The sequence below is a fragment of the Melitaea cinxia genome, chromosome 8, assembly GCF_905220565.1.
Source record: "Melitaea cinxia chromosome 8, ilMelCinx1.1, whole genome shotgun sequence".
NCBI classification, from domain to species: Eukaryota; Metazoa; Arthropoda; class Insecta; order Lepidoptera; family Nymphalidae; genus Melitaea; species Melitaea cinxia.
Genome location: NC_059401.1, coordinates 4,890,660 through 4,914,773, shown reverse-complemented (window position 1 = coordinate 4,914,773; position 24,114 = coordinate 4,890,660). Strand labels below are relative to the sequence as shown.

General features: G+C 32.6%; 1 protein-coding gene across 1 annotated transcript in view; it reads right to left on the bottom strand.

Annotated features, from left to right (window-relative positions):
• LOC123655987 (ATP-binding cassette sub-family G member 1-like) overlaps positions 1–24,114 on the bottom strand; it is a 94,255-nt gene that overhangs the window by 27,220 nt on the left and 42,921 nt on the right. The window contains exons 2-3 of the mRNA XM_045591712.1: positions 1,025–1,142; positions 380–569 (exon numbers count right to left, since the gene is read on the bottom strand). Of these exons, the coding sequence (XP_045447668.1) occupies positions 380–569; positions 1,025–1,142 (308 nt within the window). The remainder of the gene's footprint in view (positions 1–379; positions 570–1,024; positions 1,143–24,114) is intronic.

The following is a 24,114-nucleotide window of genomic DNA, read 5'->3' as shown; positions in this document are numbered from 1 at the left end:
ACATAATTTTCGTCTTTTCCATGTTCCAAAATATCCAATGAACTAATTACTACATTAATGCAAGTTATTTGTATTAGTTGACAATAACGATGTTTATAGTCGAGTCGTAAATGGGTTTATCATGTTTCATTAATTTGGTTTAGTTCTGAAGGCATCTATATACCTAATTTGTTTTTTTTTTATCAATTAACTTGCGATATAATTTAGATCAGTGTTATCGTATTTGAGATATATATGTACCTCACTTTTGTGACGACGTATTGTGACGTTTGTGTGAGACGTATTGTCAAACGGAGCTATTTTGTAGAACCATATAATAAACTTGATAGACATAAGACAATTATAAGTTAAAAAGATAAATAAATTGTAATTAACTCACAATAAGATCTTTCTCTGCTTTGCCCAGTTCTTTGCCAAGTTTAAGATCGGCGGCTATCATCATAGACTCGCTAACTGTGAGCTGGGGTTGCAGAAGGTCATCTTGCATGATGTAACTGCTGAGTTTCTTGAACACTCTCATGTCTCTCGCGTGGCCGTTGACGGTAATCCGGCCATTGACCCCGTTCGAACTGGAAACAGAGCAACTTTTTTAGTAACTGCAATATTAGACCATTGTCTTTACTGTCCTAAGGCATTTTTTTCTCTATAAAAAAGAAAATCAAATTCTTCTCTGTTATAATATTTTATGATGTAAAAGTGTTTTGTAGTTCAGTTAGCTTCTTTGAAATTTTAATATTAGCGTGACTTTGTTGTATACCGGCAAAAGGTAGATTTTTGATTATTTCCTGTAAATATTCTCATTTCCGGTATAATTGAAGCCGGATACATATTTTAATTAGCAAGAATTAGAGCAAGCTAAGGCTTTATTTATTCAATTCAGCTGTCTAACTCTAGCTTTATCTTTAGTAACTTTAGTAACTTATTAACCCAAATCTTACTACTAACGAGACTAAATAACTTCATACTGTTTCTTGTCAAATTCATTATTTTATTGTTGTTGTTTTAATTTTTGTTATAGACTTACGTATATCCAGCAAGTATATTCAGCAAGGTAGACTTGCCAGCGCCCGATGGTCCCAAGATGCATGTAAGTTCGCCAGATCGAAACTCGCCAGACACGTTGTGTAAGATACGACGTTCCTCTGTAAACAACACATATACGTCAGTTAAAAATAGACAGATACTCTAACAAAAAGCCGCTTACATGCTGGTATGAAATAACTCCGAAAACTTCTTTCGTCATTTATTAGCTAGACTTTTTTTACGCAAATGACACGAACCAACGACAAATGAGTAACTTCTAGAGACCAAACAGTATAATATAAGTATTTCATAATTGAAGTTTTTATTTTAAATTAATAAATATGTGATTTTCGTGAAAACCAACAGCTTTATTTTTTCGAATTATTTTAAGTAGTTATAACAATTTTGCTGTAGCATGTATAATTATAAAAATCCATTAATTTCTGAAGGAGACAAACTCCAGCTTATATCAAATCTGTTTTATTGCGTTTTTCACACGTGTATGTCTTATAAGTATAAAATTGTCAGATGTAAAACTGAATTTTCTTCTAAAGAAACTGAATCTTCTTTCTTCTAACTTTCAAAAATGAAGAAGGTTCTCAATTCGATCGTATTTTTTTATTTTTATGTATGTCGTCAAAACTTTTGAATGGGTGGACTGATTTCGATGATTTTTTTTAATCGAAAGGTGGTGCGTGTCATGGGATTCCAATTCAATTTAATTGAATCTGACAAGTACTTTTCGAGCTATATCAAATAATGCGTATTTACTCGATCATTTTTTCGCTGACTTACGTTGTATTATACCGCATAACTTTTCACTGGGTATACCGATTTTTATGATTCTTGCTGTAATCAAAAGCTGATGCTTGTTTAGTAGTCTGATTCAAATTTGATGAAATTTGATGACTACTTCCTGAGTAATTTTGATAACGCTAATTTAATTGACTATTATTTCGTGTACCTAGGTTGTATTACTTGTCGATGTAATTGAAGTCTGTTTTTTTCGTTTGCGAGCAAACAAAACTGTGTTTATATTTCTCGGCTATTATTTCATAAAGTTCAAAAGTGTCATTTTTTTAATTTTTAACATTTGAGATTCAAAGCTATTTAGTCTCGTGGGGGGATTGGGGATTGGGTCGGCAACGCGCTTGCGATGCTTCTGGTGTTGCAGGCGTCTATAAGCTACGGTAATCGCTTACCATCAGGTGAGCCGTACGCTTGTTTGCCGACCTATTGACATAAAAAAAAGTCTTACAAGTCGTACGATGCGAAGGTCCGCTATTTTCAAATAGACGTTGGTAATAACAACAAAAAACAAAAAAAAAAAACAGAAACATGGTCTATTCGCTTCCGTGTAACTAATGATCTATAAATTGATGCGTGAAGCAAAAACTTTGTACCCCTTTTTTACGATAATCGCGCTGACGGAAGAGTATTAAATTTCGGGTAGTTTATATAGAGAAGAATACATTAAATAGATTTAAAAAAAACATTACACACACTACCATGTAACAACACACATGCATATAATTATATTCTTTTGTTTAATGTTCAAAATTTAGATTAATTATGGTTGAATTTCGACCAATGGGCGACCACTAGTTTTGTTTAATATGTCAACATTTATGTGTGTATAACTGATTCATTTTATTATTTTACATTTAAATACATTTATTGTATAACTTGCAATAACACTGATGATGACGATAATGTTGTAAACAATCACACAGCAATAAGGAAACAAAGTAATGAAATTGTTTATACTGTTATTTCAATTATGTAGGGGCTGAACATAAAAAAACTATAATTTAGCATTTTTTTTACTTTAGTTAATACTTACTGATCTAGAAAATTATAACGAAGTGCTAGGTTTATCGCATTGATATTAAGGCTTTACTATCGTTTTTTACTTCCTGGAAATAACGAACAAAATAAATTATCCAATTGCGTGCAATCGTTCTTATATTCTTCGTAATTCGTTGATGGGTCATCACAGCTGATGGAATAAGGAGTAACTTAAGCTACTTTTGTTATAAAAAATTATGTATTTTATAACTCTACGCTATTCCGTTCTATTCTACTCTGTTATATTCTACTCGATTTTACTCTTTTCTACTAATTATAAGAAAATATTTTAGTATATTATATCTACGGCTGACCTTGATATGTAATTACAATTACTGTAATACTTACAAAATACCATAATTTCGAAAATCTTTTTTATATGTTAGCTATACCTACTTGCTTATGTCAATGGTCGAAATATAAGCTCTTCGAGGAATTATCAACTAATTGGATGTACACATATCTTAAGGTTAAAGTAAACATGGTAATAGTCTACTTCCGTGTTTAGTAAGCTTGACCTTTGACGAATGTATTGTTAAGGACACACAAAGAAACTAGCGCCATCTAGCGGCAACCATTGAAACCACGCAAAGACAGAGACCGCATGAAAGTCTCTACTCAATACTAGATGGCGTTAGAGGAACAACTGTGGAACTATATAGAAGTATAGTCTCGAAAACCGGGTACATGCGCGAACTTTCCAGAATGGTCTGGGCCTCGTCTCGGCCGATATAAATAGCCGCGAGCTTAGGCGAGCGAACACAGTTCAGTTTGAGCGATCTTCGAGGCGACTTCAAGAGTGAAAACTAGTGATCAAGAGTGGTACCAGCGAAACCTACGACATTGGCTACGACTTAGGACATCGTTAGTGCTTAGTGTTTGAACCTAGTGCTTTGTGTTGGACCTAGTGCTAGTGAATAAAGTCTTGAAAAGAGTCAGCAGGTCTTTCTCTCCAAATCCTTCGAACCCTAACACGTAACAGTATTGTTGATTAAACCATGTTTAAATCAATATGTTTCTTTAGATATCTATCATTTTTTATCAAACATTAATTAAAATAAGCGAAATTGATACAAGTTAAGAATTAATCCGCTTGTAAGTAAATATAAGAAAAAACTGCGATAAAATCGTTATTCCATTACAATTAATCGATAGCAATCGAATAATTAAAAAACGATGTGTCATTTCTAACTGGTTAAGGAATGTTGACGTCAATTTATTTAAATTTATAATTCTAATTACTAGGTATAGCCACTAACTGACAGGCATTCGTTAACATGCTGCATTAAAATATTTAATTTTATTACGTAGTAAGGTGTTATAAGTTATAATTACTGATTTATATTTGATGCAGTTAATCTGAGTTTTGTCCGTTATATTTTTAAATCAATTATCGATACAACTGTTTATCGACTATCAAAAGTATTGGTCAAGCCCTAGTAATAGTTTTTATATTATTAAAGCCGTTTATTTCAGGTTTATAGAATATCGTAACAAATGTTTCAAAATAAGTGTTTATTTATACAAAAGAGTAAAATGTTTACGATCCATTCTATACCGAGTAACCTTCGGTCAGCATACCTACCATTTAGAACAAATTGAGGCATTAAATTTTATTTTTATGAAGGCTTTGTGTTTGATGACTCAATCGGCTTATTGATTTTTTTAACATAAACCAATTTTTATTCACGTAAGCTTTTATCATAAATTTTTATGTGTATTTTTTACCTTTATATTTATTGTAAAGCTTAGAATACAGGTATTTTTTTTCATGAAATTGGTTCGAAACGTCAGCAACTAAAGTATCAAAATGAAATTAAATGTATGAAAACATTCAGTTGGTTGATTTTTTTGTCTGTAAAATATGTTTTGTTCTAACATTAGTAAGTAACCTGCAAAATCAGTAAGTTTAAGATTAAAAGTAGTTTTATAATGGCTTGCCTTTTGTTGATTAAAAAAAAATATGATAAATAAAATACACGCTTTTTAAAAACATTAGAAACGTGATCCTATTTAGCATACATATAAAAGAAAGGCTTTAAGAAGCGAAAAATAGTTAGAGCAATTATTTAAAAAAAAAATATATATATCTGCACTGAAGACGGAGGTCGGGCAAATTTTTCTTAATTAACAATAGCCTGCTGATAGCTGTGTGGCTACGGAACTAAAGAATTTAGCCACCCCCTCTCTTCCCGTGGGTGTCGTAAGAGGCGACTAAGGGATAACAAGGTTCCACAACCACCTTGGAACTTAAGAAGCCGACCGATGGCGGGATAACCATCCAACTGCTGGCTTTGAAATACACAGGCCGAAGACGGGCAGCAGCGTCTTCGGTGCGACAAAGCCAGTACTGCGGTCACCAACCCGCCTGCCCAGCGTGGTGACTATGGGCAAAACACATGAGTTCACGTTATTTTTGGCGTAAACTTGTGGAGGCCTATGTCCAGCAGTGGACTGTATAGGCTGTAATGATGATGAACAATAGCCCTATTTGTTTAAAAAAATGACTTTTAAACTTATTTTAACGGTAACTAATTCTAGTGTTTAGAATACACCATAATTAATATTTAATACTAAAAAAAAAGAAACAAAAATTGGGTTAAAATTAGACAGTTTTTAAATAATAAAGATGTATTATGGTTTTTAAAATAGTACTATAATTAGTCCCGTGTTAATAAGCCATTACAAGTACTATCAAATAATTATCCACTGCCACGTGATTGTGTCCATTAACCGCTGCGGTTTGTCGTGTAAATCAATTGTTAATTACCCCAGCAATCACTATGATTTGCAGCCGTTTACTGCGGGATCTGTCTTTGTACAAAAAGTAGTGAAGCACGAATTTTTTTTTGTTTTGTTAATTTCAAGTTCTAAATAAAATTGTTTGCAGTTATCATAAAATCATTATTTTATGCTAAAGCAACACATTAATTATTTCTTCATAGTATTTCTTATGACATTAAACTTATTTATGGTATAAAATTAGAGTTTATGATTTTAATGTGGATATTTTTATTACATTTACAAAGTTTAAAGGTTTTGCTCAGTTAAATAGAGTTATCGTAAAATACCTCTGTTTTATAACTTATGTATATTGTGCATTACTCATCTACTTTAAGTTTAAAATTTAATTCATTCTTTTCTTACCATAAATATAGAAGAAAAATAATAAAACTATAGCAAACTGCAGGATATGTCCTGCTCAAAGTCTGGAGCAGACCGACTGGGGAAGTACCTCGACCTTATAGAAGATCACAGCTAAATAATATTGCTTTCAAGTAGTATTGTGTTCCTGGCTGGTGAGCAAGGTGACCAGAGCTCTTGGTGGGGATTGGGGTAGGGTCAGCAAAGTGTTTGCGATACTTTTGATGTTGCAAGCGTCTATAAGCTACGGTAATCACTTACCATCCCGACCTTTGCCGACCTTAGTATAAAAAAAAAACAGTTAATGTACAAAAGGCGATCTTTTCGCTATAGAGCGATTTTAGTTATTTAAATCTGATAATGTAGTATTGTAATGTAAATTAGTTTTTTTTTCGCAAAAAGTTTAAAAATTACATATGTTTTAAAATTACATGACTTCGAAATTGACGAGAATAGGTTTTTTGATTATCTCATGGGGATGGTCTCGTTTTCACATAAAAAGAATTCTATATGTTAACACACAGTACGTAAGTTTCTGATTTCCCATGCGTAAACAAAAAAGGGTATCTGAGCTATCCGCTACCCCACTGAATTTAATAAACAGGAGCTTTCTGAGCTTTCACGGACAGATAAAGGGTTCTAAACGCTTTATAGAGCGAGTACTTTTAGATTTTTTTCCTCACGAATTGAAAATCCTAGTGGCTGAACTGGTAGCAGTCCTTTGTACATATTTTATGTGTATACAATTGTTATGTTATTCATAATAGGGGCATTATTTGAGAAAAGCTGCCTAAATTTGGATAAAAAATGTGTTATGTTTAAAGGAGCAGTTATTGGGAATGACCATAATTGGAAAAGATTTATATTTTATAATACAAAACAATGTAAGCCGTATCAGTTTGTATTGTAATAAAAAATATAATTTTGTGTTGAGCTGCAATTAAAATATTTATACTTTACGTAATCATAATTGTTTTCACGTATAACGAATGAAAAAAAAAACACGAGACATTGTATTGTCGTAGTTTCCTAGCCGTCTATTAAGTTATTACAATTGCAGTTTATTACGGTAGACCAGAAGGAAATATACAATTAAGGTATTAATCTGATCGACTGAACTGATTTGCGACTGCAGTGACGTTCAGTTTATAGAACAATGTTGCTTGCATGATACATATTGATTACAGCCTGTTTAGGATAACCACTGCAATAAAACAACACTATACATTCACACACATATATAATGTGTGTAATTGTTTAGTGTTTTTTAATTTGTATGTTACATATATGGTGTCCGACTCCTACGATTCTTCAAATGGGGGTTTTTCTAGCCGTTATAGATCACTTTCCACGTGAAAAAGTCTTAACACTTATAAAATTTTACTTTGTCTTAATATACAAGCTATTCTGGTAACGTACTACTGCATAACCATCCCGTACTTTTTTTGTAACCGACTTCCAAAAAAGGAGGAGGTCCTTAATTCGATTGTATTTTTTTTAAATGTATGTTACATCAGAACTTTTAACTGGGTCGACCGATTTCGATGAATTTTATTTTAATTGAAAGGTGTTTCGCGTCATTTGGTCCCATTTCAATTTAATTGAGAGTACTTTTAGAGTTGTATATAATAATACGTATTTACTTGACTATTTTTTCGTCAACCTACGTTGTATTAAACCGCATAACTTTTCAATAGGTTTATCGATTTTGATGATTCTCTTTAATTGATAGCTAATAATTATCATGTAGTCTCATTTAAATTTGATCTAGATCTGACAACTTCTTTTTAAGTAATCTTTGATAGCGCGTATTTACTTGACTATTTTTTTTGTCTGCTTACGTTGTATTACTTGTCGTGTAATTGAAGTCGTTTTTTTTTCGTTTGCGAACAAACACAATTATCTTAGTGCTAAGAAACTTTATTTGAATTCGTCTCCGCGAAATGCCCTTTTGGATTTGTTGCTATGAAGAGCTTCAATAAATTACTAAATAATAATATTTTATTTTAATTAAATTATAAAAAAAACTGTGCCAATTCTTTCGTGCTGCGGAGTACGACATGCGGTTTCGGCTTGTACTCGTATCAAACATCAAGGGCGTTGAACCACTGTATGTATTAATGCAATGTGCTATGTGTGTAAATGCGTGCCAGCGATCTGATCTTGACAACGGCACTCACATCAAATACCGCTAGCCTTGAAAAGAGTTCCGATATGGGCAAATTACTACGCGTAAAAGAATATTATTTTTTAAAATAGCTTTAAAAAAAAACAAATAGCTTTAAAAAATCTAGGATTCGATCTGCGCGCATGTAGGCCTTTTGATGATATGAATGCGATTGTAACTGTTTATATCTCGTACGAGTATGTTCGAAGTGTTCTCGAGTATGCGTGTCCTATCTGGTCCCCATAATATAGCATTTACATAGATCGTCTAGAAAGGGTCCAAAAATTTTTTATCAAACACATTCTTTACCGAAGTTGAGATAACCTTCCCTGTCTTTTTCTAAAGATTGCCGCCTTAATAACCCTCTGACACTGGAGGAACGTCGCAAATTACTTAGTCTTTCTTTACTATATGACATAGTGCATGGCCGCGTGGATTGTTCCGAGCTTCTAAGAGGAATATCATATTGTGCACCCAAAGCGTCGTACCCGACATACATCACTCCTATATATGTGACCAAATTTAGTACCAATTACTCAGCCAATTCTGTTCTGTCTAGACCTCCGCATCTGTTTAATGAGATATGTAAGGACATAGATATATTTGTAAACTCTCAATAAAAAAATAGTTTAATCAAAATTTAAAAAAGAGTAAATTATGAATCTCATAAGCAATTATTATAAGCGAAATAAATGTAATAGGTACGTACAAGTTATATGTCTGCATGTGTATGTTGTTGTGTTTGTTATATAACTACTACAAAGTTTTATTATCTATACAAATGAATAAAATTGGAATGTCTGTTTGTAATTATATATAAAAATTATGTTACAATGGCTATTTGTATACGTTTGAACTCACTGTACATATTCTACGTCTTGTTGTTAGTCTGTGATGTTTAATGTGATGGGTCACGTATCTTTTATTTTACTATCCTATTAACTTTAATTTTGTTTTGTTTTTCAAGTCATTTTAATATCGGCTCTCAATACTGCCTTTTTGTAACAGTACTAAGACGTATAGATAGGAAAATCTATTACTGGCCTTATTATTATTAATACTATGTTAAGTTTTATAATACGAATTGTAACGCTGTTGCTTTTCAAATAAAGAAATAAATAAAAAATAATAAAATAAAATTTAATATGATAAATGTAGAAGCTTGTGAAGATGGATGGATTTTTGTTACTCTTTGACGCAAAAACTATTGTAAATAATGATTGTAGTGAATCTTGGTACGTAATTAATCGCGCAAAGGCTACTTTTATCCTGAAGTTTCCACGAAATCACAAATTACGCAGGTTAAACCGCGAAGCACAGTTAGTGTTTTATATGTGTGTAATATTTTCTCCTAGAATGATATTCTACTTTTTGAGTTGCAACATAATAAAAAATATTCATATTGCACTTGATACAAAGCGTGTTGTTTGTGTGGAAAAATTTGGTAATCATTACTGAATAATAAGATTTCTGTTGACGTACTTAAAACAAATGAATACTCTGTAGGAAATCTAAAATGATGTTGTGGCTTTATAGTAATTTTAATTATGTTTAATAATAATAAACATTAAACCTATATATATATATATATATATATATATATATATATATATATATATATATATATATATATATATATATATATATTATAAGTAGGTAATTTATAAAAAAAAAAATTTTTTTGTGCTCTAATTTTTATAATAATCGAATTTATAGCAATTTATAATTTATAATGATTTATTTACTAAGCAAAATTTTGTACAAGACTACTAGCGACTGGAGCCTCTTTTTAAGCACGTTGCTAATTAATGTGGTAATTAAATATAAATACATCGACCACATGGCAACAATTACACTTTATAAATATAGAAAACTTGTAAATTTACATTTTTGTTCTTGCATTTAAAAGTAAACCTTCCATTAAAAATGTACTTCCTCTGGCTTATTTCACTTGTACAAGGTGAAAATTTAGAGCAAAAACCAGCAGTGAGCGAGGAGTTTAGCCTTTAATTTTTGTGCTTACAATTCCATACTATGTCGAGACTAAAGGTAACGTGAAATTGAATAATGGCCGCAGATCTGTGACGAAGACAGGGTCGAGAGGACTTACGCCAAAGGGTCTGTAATTGATTGCCTGCATTCAAATGACCGCCTATTTCACGAGAGTCTATCGGGTTTACTTAATACCTACTCAATCAACTAAAAGCTCCAAGGAAAAAAACGTTTATCTAGCTGTGTTTTCTATTATTTATTTTGTATCTCTTTTTTTAAAATTCTAATTGCGTTATTAAAACTAATTTTATTTGCGTTTTTTTTTTGGTTTGCATAAATATTTTATTATATCATTGTATATTCTCGTGTGGATTTTTTAGAATATGTTTATTTGTTTTATTCCTTCGTGTCTTTTCCTTTATAAGTGAAAAATGTCAATTTGAGAAATCATCTGTGGTATCTTGGCATTATACTGTAAGCCATTCATATTGTTTTCTAATGTTACGCGAATATCACTCATTTTAATGAAACAACTTTTTTTGGATTTTATCGTGGTTTATTAAGTTTTTTTAAATGCCCGACTTTTCGGATATTTTACAGCAACCGTGGTCACGGGAGGTCCTCCCTAATATGTATAAATAATCCTCCCTAACAGATAAAACCCAAAAAGGTTGTTTCATTATAGAAAGCCATTCTTCTAAATAATATTAACAAATTTGTTTTATTGTTGCAGGATAATTCAGCAATCTGGCTTTTGTTTGATAAGTTCTTTTCATTGCGTTATTATTTAAGCTAATGTAACCATGTTGTAACTGATAGAGACGGAGCAAAATAGATAAATACGTAAAAGATGATACTTGTGGAACCAAGTCGAGTAGTTTGAATTGAATAATCATTTATATGTTAATTATATTATTGACGTCAATAATAATAATATAAATATAATATATAAATAATAAGAATTTACTCTATTTTGCTTAAGAGTAATAACAATAACAATAATATATATAATTTATGTATATTTCTTACAAAGAAACAGTGAAGAGATGGCATCACGCGGTACATAATTCGGGTTCATTCATAAATTATATTAATTGTAGTTAAGAAGTGGAGAAAGTTTGAGATAAAAGATACTCGTATAAAAGTACAATTTGTTACAACTGTGCGCGGATACTCGTTTCGAATACTGGGTACCCGGTATGACATTGGGTGTATCAACGACGATCAAGGTTTTGTGTTCTTTCTGAAGAAACAATTACTAAAAACCAGGTAAATGTCAGTCCGAAAATTAAGATCTTTAGTCACGTTATGACTGATGTTTTCTATAAATGTGTATTCTTCGTAATTTGTACTATTTATTAGCTATTAGCGTAATATTTAGCTATTAATATTATTAAGTGACATTTTCTTATCGATTAAATATAAAGTTACAGAATCAATTAAAATATGTTTTATCTTTGCAAAGTTACGTTATCTATTATAGAAGTAACATAAATATCAGACTACGTCTTATAGTATTTGAATTACAACGCGGGGGATATCGCTAGGGACTAGTTGCTTAATAATTCTGCCGGAATCAGACATGCACCAGTGAACATTACCAATATTAGCATACATCAAAGTTTCTCGTGAATTTCAGTAACTAGATTTTTAGGGTTGTTTTCGCTTAGGGACGATCTATCTCTCTATTAAGGCTTAATCAAATAAGTAGTATCATTGCCTACATCCTCAATTCTGTGAGAGGTCCTATTGCTACTTACACACGTACCCCTTTACATACCACTAGAGACGTATCAGGCAAGAATTTCTAAGCTGTTTTCAATACTACGTATAAATTTATAGGTTAATTATATTTACACCTGATATAAAGAAAAAAAAAATGTAAAGCAAAGAGATTTCGATGTTTTTTTTTAATCGAAAGGTGTTACGTGTCATGTGGTCCCAAATATTGACATTTAATTGACATCTGATGACTACTTTTGAGTAATCTTTGATAACGCGCAAAAAAACACAAAAAAAATCGCAGACATGATCTGGTACCTAGCAGCATAGTATCGTAGGCGTTCTGAAGATTGTGACTGATGATTTTATTTCTACTGCATCACGCCCTAGACTGTTGGCTGGTAACCCTCCAGCGTTAATATGCCTTAATGATCTAGCTGATAACTGCTACGTTATACACGATTTTATAGAGATTTTATATCTAGCATAAAGATATAAATTTCTTTTTTAACTTTGTATTGAAGTTTTCTCGTGACTTAATTACAATAATATGTAAAAAAAATTGACATTCGTAAAGTAATGAAATTAAAAAAAAAAAATACGAGGAGAATGCTACATTTTCACTGAATGACATGGGTTCTTTTAACGGAAAAAATGGAACAGCCAAAATCATTGAATCAACGTAGGCGAAGCCGCGATCGCAAAGTTGTTTAGTATAAAGTAGAAACAAAACTAAATTACTAAAATTTTAGTAGAAAGACTGACGCCATCTTTCCATCTAACTTTACGGAATACGAACTTGCTAAAAGATCTCCTTGAGGTCTAATTTCTGGTTAGCTACCTACATTCAACGGCTCATGGGACAGATTTGCCAGATAAGAGCGCGGTCAATGCCTAGACGATCTTATTAACACGAAAAGGAAATCGGCACGAAAACCTACAATTGTGTGGTGTTACTTTGGATTAATACATAAGAAATTTCTTAGACCGTGTTAAAGAAATTTTATCTGTATTAAAATAACAGTAACATTCAAAATTGTAAGAATAAATTGTGAGCTAAAACAGTCTTCACGATTCTATTCGGAAGATATTAAAACAAGGTTTTTGGAATATTTATTATACTGTCAGTTAATTGAAATATGTATAAAAAATACCATCCATTATATTAACCTAGACTTCAATTAAAATTGTAAATATTACACTTTATAGAGATTTTAGCCTAAAACATGTAAGTAGCATTCTTTTTAATCAATGCAAATCTTTAAATAAAAAGCTGAAGAGTTTGTTTGTTTGTTTGAACGCGCTAATCTTAGGAAATACTGGTCTGATTTGAATAATTATTTCAGTGTTAGATAGCCCATTTAGCGGGTAAGGCTTATAGGCTATATATCATCACGCTAAGACCAATAGAAGCGGAGCATCAATGAAGAATGTTTCAAAATCGGGTTTTTTTCCTATTGAGAGCTTCCGCTGCGTGCGCTGCCGTTTCACATAAATCATGTATGACAGAATTGTTCCTATTCCACGCGGACGAAGTCGCGGGCAGAAGCTAGTTTATGATAAAGGTTATAGAGTATGTTAGTTTTTATAAGCTTAAAGAACTATAAAGTATTCTTTTATATTTATTTTTGTTGAGGACATTGCGTGTTAAAAATTGTATGTAAATAAACTCTTCACGACGAGTAATGGCATGACATGATATGACTGACAGAAGTCAGGGCTCAATATACAAACATTTATCATATTTTTTATTATCGTTTTATTTTAAGTCTCTAAAACTTAAGGTGATTACTAGCGTGATACTAACGTACCTACTAGGATTCACTCCTCAATGGGGGGGGGCCGGAAACACAATGAATGCGTATATACGACGTTTTTATACGTACATGTACCTTAAATTTTTATATGTATTATGTAACTAATAAATAAAAACTACCGACATTAAATTAAAAATATATAAGCGGGAACAATAAATAAACTATACAAATAAATAAAATTGGAGTCTGTTTGTAATATTAAAATAACCGCTTTTTATTAAATGCATAAACACGGTATATATACCAAAATAACATTTTTTACAAAATTCATCTGTCTGTCTGTCTGTCTGTTTATTTCAGCTAATCTCTAAAACGGCTAAATCGATGTTAACGGGATTTTCACTGGAAGATTTCTGAGGTAATAACGAGTAACTTAGGCTACTTTTATTTTAGAAATCTATTTATTTTATAACTCTGTGAACTGAACAATAACTTTTTTGTAAAAATCCACGCGGACGAGTCGCGGGCACAGCCAGTGTATAGTAAAATCGAATAATTTTATACACATATCAGGAGTGATCTGTGATTTAAAAAACAAAAATAAGCTTTTCACAAATATTAAACGAGATACCAGAATATGTTTTTTTTTTGTTTTTGTTCAAGAATAAAATACTTCAACATTTGATCCTAAAGTTAAAATATATTTGAATTACTTTATATAACAACGCATGTCAACGATATTTTTTACTCAAATTACTTTCGTAAACGATACGGAAATAGGTATACTATATTTACATATATATCGAAGGTCGAATATTTGTAAAAAATGAAAACAAAAAATAATATACATCCTTTTAGCTTAATTATCTTACCAAACAGACATATGACGATGTTTCTACTTCAATTTTGGTAGATGAAAGAATAATTTTCTGCTGTAATCAATGGATTAAACAAACAGTAGGAAAATGTAACAAAAAGTTAGAAATTGAAAATAATCTGAACTTGGAAGTATTTTATTTGGTACTAAAATTAGTCGTATAACTTATCGCCTTCTTACGTCATATTGTGTAGATTACGATTAACGTCACTGTCACAAAATTCAAAGTTGGACATTTACAAATAGGTACAAATATTGCGTCAGGGTGAGTTGAATAATTAGATAGATTTGTTCACGGGCATCTAGACATCTCATTACAGCCTATATAGTCCACTGCTGGACATAGGCCTCCACAAGTTGACGCCAAAAATAACGTGAACTCATGTGTTTTGCCCATAGTCACCACGCTGGGCAGGCGGGTTGGTGACCGCAGTACTGGCTTTGTCGCACCGAAGACGCTGCTGCCCGTCTTCGGCCTGTGTATTTCAAAGCCAGCAGTTGGATGGTTATCCCGCCATCGGTCGGCTTCTTAAGTTCCAAGGTCGTTGTGGAACATTGTTATCCCTTAGTCGCCTCTTACGACACCCACGGGAAGAGAGGGGGTGGCTAAATTCTTTAGTGCCATAGCCACACAGCACAGACATCACTATTTTGGTATACTTAATGTTATTAAAATATGTAATATTACTAATATTTTGTTATTTTAACACACATTGAAACCGTATTTTGAAATAAATATGTACGGAATTCGAGTGGCACGCTTGTGGATCTTCATTTGTTTAACTATTTGTTGCGACTTATACCTTAAAACAAGATTGTAAGAATATTAAATTGGTTATATAAATGAAGTCTATTATATTTAACGATTTTGTTTTGAACATATTTTTTTTTAAACTAAGACTATAATGAAACGCCAAACTAGACAAACAGCTCTCTTTGTGTAAATAATATTGGAATTAATAATCTTTAAGCAATTTTTTTTCTTTTTTGAAATTGAGAACAATAATGAATTATTATTTACAATTTGGCTTATAATCCACTAACATGTACATACAATGCAATTCACCAAATTATTAACGAATTTGGCATACAAAAGACAGGAGTCAGGTTCGTTTATTGTTAGAATTTTTTGAGTCGAAAGTCAGAAGGTAACAATTTAATAGCACACGAATTTTTGTTTACATTTGGCTACCAAAAATGGCGCATACGGGTACATACAAGCATTTAATATAAGGCGCGGGTTATTGTCATTCTCAATTTCGACAATTTAAAGGCCCACAAGGTAGATTCAAAACAATATGATGACATTTAAATAGCTAATTTTATAACGATTAAAATTAAATACAAATTAAGTATGCGCTAAATATATATAATTTTAAAATTCTATTTTGTTTCTATGGCAATTTGGTAACAGTTTTATAAGTAATATCCGATTGTAAAACATATTTTTATATTGTAATACACGTATATTCATATACGGTCAAATATTAAATTCACACATAAGGCGGGAACGAACCCACAATTTCAGGGCGAAATGATTTTATTTTTGGAACTAATTCACCTTTCTAATAGAAACTTTCAAATCTATCAAATAAAGTTTAGGCTCATGGGAGACATTTTAAATATTTTTTTTTAAACTGAGTTACTATAAAAACGTTTTCACGGGAGTTACCACGCCGTAACACAAGAATCCAGCTTACTAAGGAAGAATGGATGGAACATGGGAACAATAGAATAAGCGATTCAGCATTTTGATTGTTTTACAATTTAATTATTAAAATATATTTTAAATCAGTCTTGTATCAACTATCTCAAAGAACAGTTACTTTTATTTTTAATATAATTGTAATTTCATTTTATATTTTGAATTAATAAATATTGTGAATTTAAATAAAATTGTTTTTTAAAAAGACTTTCATCGGTCGCCATATCATAACTGGCGCAGTCGGTAGTTGTTGCGGCAATTGAGTGAATAAAATCTTCGGTCAATTGAACGATTTTGATCGTTAAAACCGCGACCTTCTCTACAACGAATCTACAACGGCGGCATCGGTGAAGTCTTCTAGAGAAGATACAAGACCCGGAGAGGAGATGCAGAAGGCGCTTTGGTGAGTACTCTCTCAATTCCAAGTTCCTTTGCTATATTTCCTTCCGTGTATATTTTAATTATACTTTTAAAGGTGTTTTTGTCTAAAGGCTAAAATCGCTGTAGGCATTTACTTCCTATTAAAATAAAATAGGTATTAATATTAGTTGAAATAAATAAACACTATATTTTTAGGGTGTATATCTTAAAGGCTAAAATCGCTATAGAGATTTACGTCCTAGTATAATAGTAATAACAATTAATTAAAATAATTATATAATTAATAATTTCTTTTTATTTAATTTGAAATAATTAAATAAATACTTTTACTTAAAACTATTGTTTTTTTAAATTTTATAAAGTTAAGTATAAAGAATAACAATGTCGTTTGAAACGTGTGATGCCTCAAGTTTCAAGCTTATCTCGGAATTCATGCCGCGATACGATGGTAATCCGAAACTATTGAATTACTACATTAGAGAAGTAGAAAACATTTTAAATCTTTTAGACGGTTCAGTTAGAGCTCATCCAGCTATATTATGTTTAATTAAAAGCCGATTAAGTGGATTAGCCACAGAAGCTATCGCGTATGAGGAAACTCTCACCTCTTGGGAAGTCATTAAGGCTGCCCTCATACAACGATTGCGGGAACCGCGTAACGAAATACAATTAATGCAGGAATTAAGTCGTATGAGACGTCATAAAAATGAAGACGCAGATGCGTTTGGCAAACGCTTACGAGATATATTGGATGCACTTTTCTCAGTAGGCGCGCATTCTGATAAATCATATTATGAAAAGATGGTAATAGAACAATATACCAATAATTTAGATTTCCAAGTTTCAATAGGAGTGAGAATAGCTCAGCCGCTTAATTTAGAATCAGCTATAGTTATAGCCAGACAGGAGGAGGCTAGACTTGCATATAGCAAGACATTTAATAATATTCAGGTTAATACACCAACATCATCTCCAGCCAAGGTTAGAGAACCAATTAAAAACGCCATTCAGTTTCCCAATTATACACCATTCGTAAATAACCCAGTCCAAAGACAAAATAACAATTTTGTACCACAAAAAAATAATTTGTCACCTGAGCAACGCCAGCAATGGGTTCAGTCCATGTTACCATGGAAGAATCGTCCTTCATCAGGCAACTATAGACCACCAGCGGGAGGTTTTCAAAGAAACTTTCCCCAACAGCAGGTAAGTCAGCCTAAGCAACAAAAAGTTTCAGACGTGACCATGAGATCAGTCAATAGACCTCAAAAGCCACAGTTTGCAGTGGAAGAGTTATACTACACAGGTTCACCCGAAGAACAGCCATACGATAACGAACCAGGTATGTACCATGAACATTATTCGTACGATAGCGTATTAAATGAACAAGAATCATATCTTAATGAAGAGGTAAGTGACCAGCAGGTTTTTACGATAAGCCCAGACCCAGGAGAAGAGAAATAATAAAATTAAACAACCAAGATAAAGACCATCTGCCTTATATAGAATTACCGGAATTTAAAGGTAAGTTCCTAATAGATACTGGTGCTTCTAGATCACTGATATCCCCCGAGGTAATTATAAATTCTATCTTTCAATATTGTGTAGAATTTGAACCGTTCGAAATAAAGACAGCACATGCAACCACGCAGCATAATTATATAGCTTATTTACCATTACCTCCAGCTTTTAACACAGATATAGTTCATAAATTTCTGATATTTGACTTTGACCCGAAGTACAAAGGACTGATAGGTTTAGACCTACTTAAAACATTATGTAGTAATATCGACTTAAAAAATAAGATTTTACATACATCGACAGCAGACTTACCTATTCATTTTGACCATCCTAGTAAGAAATTAACCATCGAACCCAGATGTGAAAAAGTTATAACTGTAAAAACTAATTATTCTGACGGTGAATATATTCATGACGAGTACATTTGGTCTAATGGTTTAAAATCACCCGCGGCAATAGTGCAGGTTAGTAGAGGAAAATTCAAAACTTCCATTATTAATTTTAATACAATTAAGAAAGTAATACGTAATACGGAGAATATTCCTTTAGAATTCTATAACAGTAACTCGAATATAACTCAATGTAGCTTAAATTCTCATACAGTGAACCCGGACTTAGACAAAGAGTTGTGTAATAATTTACGAAAAATACGTACAGACCACATGAATGACGAAGAGCGTCGCGAAATCACTAAGATTTGCTATCGGTACAGAGACATCTTCTACTCTGAAAATATTCCGCTTTCTTTCACGCACGATGTTAAGCATAAACTTAGACTGACTGACCAAACCCCAATATTTGTTAGAAATTATCGACAGGCCCCACAGCAGCGTAAGGAAATACAAAAACAAGTAGATAACTTACTAAAACAGGGTATTATACGTGAGAGTATATCTCCATGGTCTTGTCCCGTCCATATTGTTCCAAAAAAGGCAAACTCATCCGGAAAGGTGAAGTGGAGGCTAGTTATCGACTATCGAAGACTTAATGACCGACTCATAGAGGACAAATACCCTTTACCTAACATTAATGACATCTTAGACAGACTAGGACGAGCACAATACTTCACGACGTTAGATCTTGCTAGTGGGTATCATCAAGTAGAAATGCATCCAGACGATATCGAAAAGACAGCTTTCTCTACCGAGAGAGGACATTACGAGTTTCTTATAATGCCGTTTGGTCTGAAAAATGCTCCTAGCACTTTTCAAAGACTAATGGATCACATCCTTAGGGGTATAGAAAACGTTTTCACTTATTTAGACGATGTCATAATAATATCCACATCATTACAAGAACATATTGAAAAAATTAAACAAGTTTTTGATAAGTTTAAGATTCACAACTTAAAAATCCAATTAGACAAATCCGAATTTTTGAAAAAGCACGTCAAATTCTTAGGTCATGAACTAACAGAACGAGGAGTCGTTCCAAACCAGGACAAAATTAAAGCCGTTTTGAACTTTCCTTTACCTAAAACCCCTAAAGACATTAAAAGTTTTTTAGGACTAGTAGGGTACTATAGAAAATTCATTAAAGATTTCGCAAAACTGACCAAGCCCATGACTCTATGTCTAAAGAAACATAGTAAGGTAATACACTCACCAGAATTCGTAGAATCCTTTAATAAATGCAAACAAATCTTGACTAATGCACCTATCTTACAATATCCAAATTTTGACCAGACTTTTATACTGACAACAGACGCATCAGACGTAGCCCTTGGTGCAATATTATCACAAGGACCCGTAGGCGCGGATAAGCCCGTAGCTTATGCATCTAGGACTCTTTCTGACACCGAGACTCGCTACTCAACAATAGAAAAGGAATTATTGGCTATAGTATGGGCAGTTAAATACTTCAGACCATACCTTTACGGTCGAAAATTTATAATATATACCGATCATAGGCCCCTAACATGGTTAATGTCGTTAAAAGACCCCAACTCTAAATTAACCCGATGGAGATTAAAACTAGCAGAGTATGACTACGAGGTTATTTATAAAAAAGGACGACAAAATACAAACGCAGACGCTCTCTCCCGAGTAAAAATTTTCCATAAAAGCATCGATTCTCTTGCAGTTAATCTAGATGACAATGACGATGACGAAATAATAAATAGGATATTTGAGAATGTACGCCGAGAAGAAGAGACCGAAACAGAAACACAACAAGAAATCCCTTCTGTAGGTAATAACACTAATATTGACGAGGACACAACACTTAGACCTGACGAACAACCTCTTAGCATAGAACCGGAATCTGATAGTATGAGTGCAATTGACCCTGACAATCTCGTTTCGACTAATCATACCCAACCCGATAACGAAAACCAAGGAATACCAATTTTAGAAGATGCCATAGACAGACAACTTAAGCAATTTCATATTAGATCAACCCCTGGTTCAACTTATAGGGTAGACAATAGATCAACAAGTTCTCGTAAAATCATTAAGGATGTATTCATCCCAGTAAATAATACTGAAAAAGAAATTATACAATTTTTAAAAGAGCATACCATAGCCGATCGAGTATTCCATTGTTATTTCTATAATGAAGATCTTTATCACGCATTCTCTAGAGTGTATACAACGATATTCAATGATAGAGGCCCTAAGCTATTGAGATGTACTACACGCGTTACTTTGGTAGAAAATAAGACAGAACAACAAGAAATAATTAAAAAGTATCACGAAGGAAAGACGATTCATCGTGGTATCCAAGAAACGTACAAGAAAATCCATAGAAGTTACCATTGGCCCAACATGTTACTCACTATTCAAGCATTTGTCAATCAATGTAATATATGCTTACAAGCTAAGTATGAAAGAAATCCCTTAAGACCCCCATTAGCCTTAACAGAAACCCCAACCAAACCTATGCAGCATCTATTCATGGACTTATATTCCACGGAAGGAGCTACTTTTCTTACTATCATCGATAATTTCTCAAAATATGCTCAGGCAATTCCTTTAAGTGCAACTTCTAGCGTACATATAGCAGAAGCCTTATTTGATGTTTTCTCAGTATTAGGAACCCCTTTTAAAATTACAACTGACTCTGACAGTAAGTTTGATAACGATGTCATAAAGGAGATGTGTGCCTTACATGATATCAATATTCATTTCACAACTCCATATAATCCAAATTCAAATTCACCCATAGAGCGTTTTCATTCGACAGTAGGAGAAATAATTAGGATCCAAAGAATGACTAATAAGGACGACCCCATACAATTAATCATGAAATTCTCTGTTATTGCATACAATAATACTATTCATTCAGCAACAGAATACACCCCACATGAGTTACTTTTTGGACATACTGCATCTCGAAACCCCTTAGAGCTTCATTATACTAAACAATTTTACCAAGATTACGTACTTAAGCATCAAAAAAACGCTGAAGCCGTACAGGAGTGTGTTGCAGCAAACATGTCAAAGCACAAGGAACAAATCATAGCAAAACGCAACCAGACAGCAGAGGAAATAACATTTAAGGTAGGTGAAACAGTTTTCAAACAGGTCGCCAAAACCGCGAGAAACAACAAAACGAAGCCGGTATTTAAAGGCCCGTATAAAATCATCCATCTTCATCCCAATAATGTAGCAGAAATTATAGGTAACCATCCTAACTCTAAGTCTATAAGAGTTCACTTCAAACTCCTACGTAGACCTCATCTTGTTCCAGGGTCATCATCTTCATCACCGGATCCTTCGTGTTCCAATCAAAATCCGACGTAGCAATACAACCCATCGATAACACTAACGGAATTCTACTACTTAAACAAGGTCATATCATTAAAGAAATTGATTCCTTTAACCTTGCCTGTACTTACAATATAACTCATCTACATGAAGTTTCCACTAAACTGATGTCCTTATATGCAAGTACAAAAGCAGCCGAAAACAAGACTCCATTAGTAGACCTACATAAAACCTATAGGGATCAGATCGAACACAATCTGAACCTTATTGACAAAAAGTTAAGTTTCATGGCACCTAGAAATAGAGTCAAGCGCGGTCTTATTAACGGTTTAGGTTCATTAGTAAAAGTTATCACTGGTAATTTAGATAACGAAGACGCGATTCGTATAGAAAATGAAATTAATAATATCCGTTCTTCAGTCAATAAAATTAGCAACTCCCAGAAACGAACAGTGTCATTAGCGCAGGATACTATTAATGAATTTTCTATTCAGGTAAATAAGATAAATGAAAATGAAAATCGAATAGCTTCTATGTTAAAAAATATTACTGTAAATGCAAACACTGTTATAAATCAGTTGCACTTTTTAGAGATATACGTACAAATAAGTTTTAGTTTGCAGTTAATTTTAGATAAGCTAATGTTGTTAGAAGATGCTATGTCATTCTCGCAATTAGGCATAATGCATCCTAGTATTATAAACCCACGAAATTTAATTTTAGAATTAAATAATTTGCAGAAAATTTCATCTTTCAAACCAGTTGTAGAGATTTCTATGGAAAATATCCATAAAATAGAAAAGTCTATAGTCGTAAAAGCCTATAGTACAAGACATTCTTTAACTTTCATATTGGAAATCCCATCCACTGATGATAATATATATGATTATATCCACATCTATTCCATCCCTAATAAACAAAACCTTACTATAATTCCTAAGTCCAAATTCCTTGCACTTGGAAGAGATGAGTACGCATACTTAGAGGAAGATTGCAAGAAGATCTCCGATGACACCATGCTTTGCAAATCGTTGGACACAAGAATAATAGAAAAATCAGAAGATTGCATCATCTCTCTTATCAGACAACAAGCTGGAAACTGCACGCATGCTCGTCTAAACTTGAAACGGGGAAAGCTTCAGAAGATTTCAGAAACTACGTGGCTAACAATATTAACTGCACCTGAAATCTCAAGAATTCAATGTGGACCCAAAACAAAATATTTGAAAACGTCAAATGTCTTTCTCGTCACCGTCACAGAAGATTGCCAAATTAATTTATTGAACAGAACATTGAGAACACATAGAAATATTATCAATATCAATGAAGTGATCCCGTTACCGAATCAAAACATCATACATGAAGAAGAGGTCAAGTACGAATTACATTTAGACGACCTTTCATTAGACAGCATCCATGAACTCATGAATAAAGCAGAAGACATTCAAGAAGTAGAAGAATCCAATTGGCTCAATACTATGCTAATCCCGAGTTGGTCTACACTACTCCTCTATGTCATGATAGGAGGCGTAGTCGCGTGGAAAGTATATAGCAGAAGCAAACAGTCAGATGTCAGAACAGAAAGATGTCGCGAGGACGCTCCTGGAAGCTGCGTTACTAGCTTCCATCTTAAGGAGGGAGGAGTTACCACGCCGTAACACAAGAATCCAGCTTACTAAGGAAGAATGGATGGAACATGGGAACAATAGAATAAGCGATTCAGCATTTTGATTGTTTTACAATTTAATTATTAAAATATATTTTAAATCAGTCTTGTATCAACTATCTCAAAGAACAGTTACTTTTATTTTTAATATAATTGTAATTTCATTTTATATTTTGAATTAATATATATTGTGAATTTAAATAAAATTGTTTTTTAAAAAGACTTTCATCGGTCGCCATATCATAACTCGGGTCGCTTTTACTTTTGTTATAATAACAATCTATTTATATACAATACAATACAATAAACAATGATTGCCGTATTGCTGAGTAATGATATCCCAGACCAACTTTATATAGAGGAGAATATAGAAACAAAATGGGAGGTAGTGCAGAAATATCACCAAAACTATAAATCTATATAAATATAAATGAATGTTGCTAAGCGTATAACTCGAAAATGGCTCGAACATGTTCCTTAAGGCCTACGGAAGGAATACTTAAAAAAAAATTAAAAAGAAATTAAAGTTTTTACATTTATTTAATTCTTACTATTGACAGAACGAAGTCTGTTCGGACAGCTAGTAAATAAATAAATATCTACA